General features: G+C 41.8%; 1 protein-coding gene across 1 annotated transcript in view; it reads right to left on the bottom strand.

Annotated features, from left to right (window-relative positions):
* Positions 1-1,663: 1,663 nt before the first annotated feature.
* The window catches only part of KLF12 (KLF transcription factor 12), a gene marked incomplete at its 3' end in the record, with an annotated part of 254,203 nt that continues 246,804 nt past the window's right edge, over positions 1,664-9,062 (bottom strand). Inside the window, exon 8 of the mRNA XM_082485836.1 lies at positions 1,664-1,845. Coding sequence (XP_082341962.1) covers positions 1,664-1,845 — 182 coding nt within the window. The remainder of the gene's footprint in view (positions 1,846-9,062) is intronic.

Below are 9,062 nucleotides of genomic sequence, written 5' to 3'. Positions count from 1 at the left end.
TCAACAGTTAAAAAATCTTGCCAAGCCTGCTCTTTGTCAAATTTAGCTGAATAGGCAGATCCTTGTGAGGAAAGAAAACAGAAAAACACTATTCCGTTTGCATGAGCAACTGATGACTAAGAGTTTCTCTCTCTCCTACATAATTCAATTAATACAAATTGGTTCACAATTATACGGCTGTATGGGAATGATCAGGAATTTCCTTTTATTTAATCTGAAAAGGATTGGAGTGAAAATCCCAGTAGAGGCAGCCACGGGTACCCATATAAAGGGCCATTTATATCATACTAGACAGCTGGCAAACTCTCGTTATTCCCTAACTCCCAGGGAGAAACATAATGTCTTGCAGAGCACCACTGCAGAACCATTTCTCCTTCCTACGTATAGTTCATCCCCTGACTCCTCAACAATCAGCTCTTTCCTTTATCTTTCTTGCTTTCCAGACACAAGTATTATGTTGAAGGAAATGAAAGTACTTAATTGTGGTACCTAGCAGGTCAGTGAAACCATCAGAAAGATTAACTTGAATGATCTTACGTGCTATTTCTGCATATCCCCCCCTTCTGCTGATGTGGAGTAAATTATTGTCTCGAGAGCCATTTTACTCATTATTGCTTTTTCTCTGCAAGAGATGCAGCCGTTTCTCCTCTGTTGTGTTTTGTTGGTACATTCAATTCCATTTCATGAATTGCTACAGCACTAACCTTGGTACCAGTAAGCGTTAAGATCTGCCTATTTCCTTGTGTTCAAATACTGGTCATGAGGAAGAGGATACCTGCATGAAAGAAAACTGCACTTTGAGAATGGGGTAGTAGTTTTGAGATGGGCTCTTTCTATACAAATCAGAAAATGGTTCTAAATAAGTCCACGGTAAAGTACAGATACTTAATATTGTACTTTCAGCAGAAATGCTGCTGCCCCTTGTTTATTTTACAGACTTCAACAACAACAAAAGAAAAGAAAGGAAAAAAAAAAAAAAGATAAAAGAAAAAGGTTAAATGGCTGGTGTCCTCTAGGGCATAATGACAAATTGTGGTACAATATTAAAATGCCACCATTGTTATTGCAAAAGTCTGCTCAAGTGACCCTTCAGCTCTGACAGCAGGACCTCTCCAGCAGAATCTTCTTTCCTACTCACACGCAGCTTGTCTGTAGTACAGCTCACGTTTAATGCTGACACCAGCCAGTTGGTATTCAAAACAAGGGGAAAAGATGGGATAATAAAGGTCTAGCGGTCTTGCTCTCATCATCATCATCATCATTGGTTTGTGGTATCTAATCCTCCAATCAGCAGTGATTTTTCAGGAACAAAATGTCCAACAGCTGAGAAAACATACAAGCTATAAACATTTTTTTGTCAAAGGACGCAGCATGTAAAATAATGCCCATTCCTGTAGCATTTCGGCTGCTATTTACCAGGTGATTGTGATGACACTTTCAGGGAGTAGCCATGCTGAGGGGCAGACAGGGTTAACTTCAGATGGCGAGGAGAAGAGTGGCACTTCTTTTCCTGCTTTTTTTAATTTCTGTTATTATATTTTGTTACGGACATCAGGGAAAGCCCTGTCTGTTAACACTGTAGAAGGGGATTCAGCCCTGCTGAATTCACTGCGGGTAGTTAAGAGACCCAGCTCTTAAACTCGGCTGGAACGGGTAGCGTTTCTCAAACCAGCATGTGCCTGCGGCGGTGGAGCGCCAAGTGATCTGAGCGGGAAAAGCTGCGGTCACAGTCTGCACACTTGAATGGCTTCACTCCCGTGTGCTTGCGGTAATGCCTCGTCAGTTCGTCGGAGCGAGCAAACTTCCAGGTGCAGCCTTCCCAGGTACATTTGTAGGGTTTTTCGCCTGGGAGAGACAAAAGAAAGAGGGGAGGGGGGGGAAAACAGGTGGTGACTTTCCCCTTGTTGCTCTTAATCCCCACAACCCCCTCCGCACGCTTCCCATGAACACCCACTGCCTAGGGGTTGCTTTAGGCCAAATTACACAATTACAAGGTACCGAATCTGCTGAATATAAGGAAAGGGCCCCGAGATTTATCATTCCTGTGGCATTCACATGAGTAAGAAAATCAACAGGATTAAGGCAACAATATAGATCCTACCTTGCAGGGGTGATGCGGGGATTAACATCAGGACAAAGGCCTGTGTAATTATTCCAACGATTACCGTACGAGTTTGCTACCCTCATCTCGTCAGGCTACACTTTCTCCCAAAATGGCCAGATTACCCGATATTTCAGCAATTTATCACAGGCTGCCACAGACTTCCAATTATTTTTATGAAGTTTATGAAGGTTTCTAATTATTTGTGTAAACTGCTGCAGGACATTTCTTAGCAAGCTGGTAAAAATGAACTATGATTTCCAAATTAAACATAAAAATTCAATCTGCAAAACGTCCTCTTTATTTATTGCACTTACTTTCAGTAAAATTAATTTTGCCTGTAAGATGTTACCAGGAACAGGGTACAATTTTTAAACGTACTCAGCCATGGGACTCGCACAACACTGTTGATAAATACCCATTTACTTCAATGAGATCAGACTTGAGCTAAGTGTAGATTTTTGGAAAATCCCACCCTCTGCTTTTTATTTAAAGGTAATCATGATGCACGCCCCATGTTCTGTGTTGTATCATGTCAGAGGAGATGATTTAAGCAAAACTGGATTTTGTGCTTCCATAAAGCAAACTGTTATAAAACTCCTTTGCCATGTTTGTAGGCTATACTTATTTGTGATTTCTATCGCCAGCCCTCAGTGCCTACATGTTAAATGCTCTTGGCAGCTACCTTGATCTCACAGTCGAGCATGCACCAAAATTGAGGAAGGGAAACTGTGTGAGGTCCATGCGTATCTTCCTTTGGTGGGTCAAAAATGATTTTTACCTCCCCTTCCGAAACCAGCTAATCACAACCAGGACAACAAAAGAGAATCTCTGCAACAACTGCTTCCTTCGTCAGGCACAATCATTCCTCAGTTATTTATTATCTCTTATGAATCACGAGCAGCTTGCAAGAAACTATTTCAATTACATGAACCAGTGACGCAACACTTGCTTTGTCGTAGGCAGCACCTCCCTCCATGCGTCTCTTCAAAAGTCAATAAATGCTTTGCTGAGAGCCCTCGGTTTCAAAAGAAAATTCCCGAGCAAGAATATCATCACAAAGTTCAAACAGCCCTGAAAAGTCCAGCTGAAATAAATGGCCACGGGTGATTTTTCTGTAAGGAAATCGGATGCTGTACAGGCATGTCAGCAGGGCTGTCAGCAACATTTGAGCTCCTCGGGTTGGTACCTTCTGTGCACCATCTGGGCTGTGCTGCAGTTTTGATGTCAGACGGGGGTGGGAAACAGTTGCTGCGAGGAGAACCCAGCAATCCAGGCTCTGAGGTGACCACAGCCCATAGCTGCACCAGCGGCAACTTATCCTAGATAATTTTACAGTCCTCAGCCAAGCACAAAGTGTTCACTGCCACTCAGCGGCCACAGCATAGGGCGCCTGGAATCCAGCAGCTGACATGAGCTGGATGGGCACGACCTACATGGCAGATGGCAGGTTGCACGCTCTTGCCAATAACAAAGAGCTACAAAACATGCTCAGATTCACCACCAAACTCTTACATATATAGCCCTGCCACAAACAGTTGGTGCGGAGCACCGTACAAATATAGCAGTACCCCCATCCAACTTGGCAGGTCTATCTCAACAGCCTCATCGCACCGCATCACCAGTTTCCAAGTGGAGCTCTTGCCCTGTCCATCCTCAATGTACTTTTAAATTCTCTTTTTGTTTAGACTCTGGCTACTGCCCCAGTTGGTTTCTTTGATCACAGAGACTTCCAGAGCAAAGTGTGGGGATATTTCTTAAGCTTTGAGTTCTTATTTGAAAGCATCTGAAATTCTAAGTCTCTTCTACCAGGAGATCTCTTCGGTACACAAAATTCCAGATGTTCTTTCCCTTGGTAGAAGACAAATGGAGAATCCGACACAGGAAGTGATGTTTGGTGAAAGAGAAATACCAGAAAACAGTATGTTCGTCCCTTAAAACACTATCACTTCAGGTAAGAAGCGAAAGTCAGCTGATGGAAGGACGGGAGTGTGGGTCACTCAGCTGGGGTTCCCAGGTGTCGCTTCCAGCCTCCCTCCTCAATAAGTCCTGCTTACCCAGCCCCTATGGAGCTATGTGAAAGAGACAGGACTAACCACATTCCTCTCAAACTATTTACACCACTGAAGGAAAATCGCTCTTACAAGCTCAACCTAAGAAGACCTTTCATTATTTTCAATTAAATATATGCGTATAGCATAAGAAAGAAAAAAGCAGGAAAAGTGGCATTACTCTGAAGATATTCACTCACATGCACCTTAAAAAGCCACTGTAAAGAAAAACTTGAAAGATATTATTTTTCATTAATATTAATCAACAACATTTTAGGCAAACCTAATTTTTAGGGGAAGAACAATAATAATTTTCTGGTAAACACCCACATTATCTGCAGATGGACAGGTGCTAGAAAAAAAAAAGTTCTTCATGGGCAATACTATAATACTAACTATTAATCTTTTGTTTGGAAACATCCCAGCATGAAGACTGACCACTGCGTGTGTAAAAAACAGAAGATCCAGGAGTTCAAAGGATGGATAAAGCACCACCAGCAGCAGAATTGCTAGAGGATGGAAAGCTGGTATATCACACACCAGCTTTGGCCGATGAACTTGAGCACTCACAGAATCACAGAATTTTCAGAGTTGGAAGGGACCTCTAGAGATCATCTAGTCCAACTCCCCTGCTAAAGCAGGATTGCCCAGAGCACATTACTCAGGACTGCATCCAGGCGGGTCTTGAAAATCTCCAGAGAAGGGGACTCCACAACCTCCCTGGGCAGCCTGTTCCAGTGCTCTGGAACTCATAGATGAAATTCTCAGTACAATCAACAGAGAGAAGCTGGACCTCATCAGGGCAACCCAGAAAGTGGTGAGTGAGGAGGCGGACAAAACTAGTTTGTTAATTGGAAGAAACTAGCCCCAGTGCTTACATATCTCTCTGTATCTCCACTTCAAGACTGGATTGCAGTGGAGTTGAAGTCAAATACTCAACCATTTTGACTCAGACACTTCTGTCTCTGTGTAAGCACTTGAGCTTAAGTGTCTAAGAAAATTCTGGGTTCAAAGTGTGGGCATGTTTCAGCTCCTTCCATGGCTTGGCAGCTACAGGAGCAAGAGTGCAGAGTTACTGTCATGCACCCAGACACTCAAATTCTCATTCAGCTTTAATGAGCAAAAGCAGGTGGCGTGAGGCTTGCTCAGGGTAGTGGAGACATGGGAATGAAGGAGAAGACAAAACGGTGGACGGGTTTTGGAAAATGGTAGTCGAGAGAGCTGTAGAAAGAGAATAAGAACCTGTGGCAATTAACACGAGGAGAAAACGAAAACTGCAAAAAGATAAAACCCTAGTAGTTAGTTCAATCTTCTGAATCTGTAAAGTTTTAGACTTAAAGAAGCTACCCATTTAAAAATAAATGCCTGAAGCTGTGAACATTTTCACTGGAGCTGACCCTCTACTTTCCTACCTGTCTTTGAGAACTCTAATGCTTTGTCCTGAAACCTGACAAAAAGATCCCAGAACACAGAGAAATTGTATTCTGATGCTATTCCACAGCTTTGTCTTGCAATACATGGGACAGTGAACAGTACGCCACGACAGGCATTTACATGGACTGAGTGGGTCCCTGGAGCATGAAAAAGTTCTTCCAGACAGTTCCCTGTAGAAAATTAGTATTTTCTATTGTTTGGGGAAGTTAATTACGAAGTTTTAAAGGTATGACTCAATGCCCCAAATGGAACTAGTCGTTTTTTTAATCTTCTATTAACAAAACATCTATTTCTAAGAGCCCTCCAAAACCTTGCCTTTTGTAGTCCAGATGCCACAATCCAAATTAGTTTAATTACTTTTACCATATTATTTTTCCTACCCTACCATGACTCCCCTCACTTAAGCACTTAAGAACATAGTTACAACAGTTACTCATTAAATCTCCCTAAACTCAAGCAAATAATGAATTAATAATGCTGAATAATGACCACTATTCAGCCAATCCTTCCAAAATGTTCCACCCTCCCCACAGCCCAACATCTGTCTTCCCATATCCTTATTCATGTACTCTAACATCCAGAAGATCATTTACCCAAGGAAATAAATCTCTCTCAAACTTTTACTTTACAACCTGATGACATTCACGTATTCCTTAAAAAAAAAGCCCGCTGTGGGAACCAGCAGGAGACCATGCCTTGTAACAGAAGGGACCAGGGTCTGTTCTACCCTGGGCAGAATTTCCCACGCGGTGTATTCCTCGGCAGTTATCCTCTGCCCATCAGCTAGCTGGTATCATGGTATTTGATGCCAGATGCTTCAAAGACAGGCACCACAAAACCACCATGTAAACAGTTATGGGTTATTCTGCCAGCAGAGAAACTGCTCTGGAGCTCCAGGAAACAGAACTGGGCTTATGTTCCCTAGGCAAGGAACTTTATTTACTACAATTGCAGATGCCCTATGTACCTGTGTATTATTTAAGCTTCATTTATTCATCAGTTTAGAAGGCTCTTGGCAAACACGTCATTAACAATGAGGTAATGCCGTCTACTACCAGGACAGAAAAAAATCCCACTGATAAAGTTCTAAACTGATTTTCTTTCTCTGGCATAAATTCACCTCTCTCTCTGGTATTACAGGTGAGTGCCATGTCCCTTCTTATTTGTGTTCTCTTCAGACATTCCCATCTATACAACTTTTCTGCACGTGGAGTTGTCACCATGACTCTCTGCTATCACATCACTTCTCCATAGCCCTTTCCTGCAATGGATTCCTGAACTTAAAAACACTGGTAACATTTTTATTCCAAGTAAGAGTCAACTAGAAAATAAACATAAGAGGTACGGGTTTTTCTGTATTTAAGCTTTCGTCACCCTGTGAAAGAGCCACATGCTGAAATTCCACTTTCAAGAAGGACAAAGTTAGAAAAACACTTGGAAAATAAACTTGGTTTATAGGTTTATGTAGTGTTTCCAGACTGAGAGGGTGGGAGCACTGGGGAGATGCCATCCCTCACTCCATTCACAGAAGACAACGGATTTGAGACAAACTTGCAGTTTAATAGGTGTCACCTGCCCAACCCTGCTATCTACAGCCACATCTTTCTACACTCAGTTTCTACTGCCATTACTCTTGGAGTGAGGTCTTAAGGATTTAGCCCATAACAAGTCGAAAGAAAATAAATAATACAGCCAACGTGCCTCTGCCTGTGTTTGATAATGTTAAATCTTCCAGTCACAGTCAACAGATCTGCAGCTCTGCAGGGTTGAGGACATCTCCTGGTGATTCCTGGTTTGGTTTCTGCTACAGGATATTATGCAATATATATAAGGTGTAGTATTTATGTCAGCGGGTTTCAGCTCCCACGTAAACACCAGAGTTGTTCCGAAACATATGGGACAGTCACATTGCACCCATACTGTTAGGACTCTGGAAGGGGAAATCATAAATTGAAAACCACAAATGATAGCTAATTAGATTTTGCATTTCTACTAAACATAAGCAATTTCAGGCAGAAAAGAATCTTTTTACAGCAAAAACACTATCTGATAATGAGCATCCTCAGGCACTCCCAGAGGAAGAGGGCAGCTTAGCTTTTAGACACAGGGGAAAGGGAAAAATGACAACTCTTACGTTTTGTGTGATATTTTTATTAGTATAATTTTTTAATGAAAAAACATCAGAGCACTTATAAAGCACTTTCCAACTTCAAAGTGCCTTATAAAGCTTTTTTAAAAATGTAATCCTTCATAAAAGTCTGTCTTCGTAATAGCACTGTGTAACAAATACCATGCCCATTCTGCAGGTAGGAAAACCAACGTAGTGAGCATCAGCAGCCTTCCCAAAATTGCAGAGAAAGTGAACAGCAATGCTATGGCTCACATATTAGGAACACCTTACTTTCTGTAACGAAACTGCTAGATCTCAGTTTCATCCCTTTAAAAGTTTGAAATATTTTCAATCATTTTGATGCAAAAATCCAATCCAATTATTTAGATGTCTTTCTAAAGGTCATTTGGGATCTCTGTTTCCAAGTTACCGATTCACTATATCTCTTTGGTGAACACAGAGAATTTGACTTTCGTGTTTCAGCATTGTCAAAATATGCAAATAAAATATCTTTCTGGGAAGAAATTAAAGTCTTGTATCAGTTGAGCAAGTCTGGGAAAACAATTTCTACGAGCAGAACAGGAACATACTGTGCTGCCTGTGACACGTCTTGAAATTCAGGTTTTTTATTCCTTGTTCTCAGTCCGACTTAGGCAAAGCACAGGGACATGGTTTCTTCATGTGTAAACTGGGAACTAAACAATTTCTTCAATTCAAAAATACAGTGACAAACTCCACTCTAAAACAAGAGACACTTTTGGCAGCTCTCGAACTGATTATTTACAAGCTCCACTTCGGATAATTCAGGCGCAAGTCCTTTTCCCACATCACAACACACAACTGTCCTTTCATTTCACTGCACTGCTGAGCTTGGGTCCTGTTTGCCATCGTGGCCCTTCTTCTCACTCCCTCTGGAAGACCAGTACTAGTTCAGCAACCTTATCTCTCTCCTTCTCCTGCTGTTGTCCCACATGCTCCTCTAGGTACACAGCTGCCTCAGTTTGCCGCCGTTTAAATACAAATCCCAGCCAAAAAGTCCTTGTGACCAGACTTATAAAATTCAATTCTCTGTAATTTAAGATGGCAAAACCATTACATCGGTCTCAGCCTTGTTCTGCCACCGCACGCACAGAGAGAAACGAAGAGGGGGAATCCAAGAAACTTCTCTTCCGCATTTTGTCTTTTTAGGCTTCTGCACAGAGACCTTGCCCTACGATGGGACATACCTACTACCATGAGAGATACAAATGAATTAACGCTCTGGGACAAGGATTAACCAATCCTGTAGCAACATACATCACCAAGGGTATTGCTGATGTAAAATGAAAAATTTTAATTCCTGTAAAAACAGAAAAAAATAGAAGTT

This window comes from Vanellus vanellus (assembly GCF_965231255.1).
Source record: "Vanellus vanellus genome assembly, chromosome: 1".
In the NCBI taxonomy this organism is placed as follows: Eukaryota; Metazoa; Chordata; class Aves; order Charadriiformes; family Charadriidae; genus Vanellus; species Vanellus vanellus.
The sequence above is the reverse complement of the archived record's forward strand: the minus strand, read 5'-3'. Positions and strand labels throughout refer to the sequence as shown.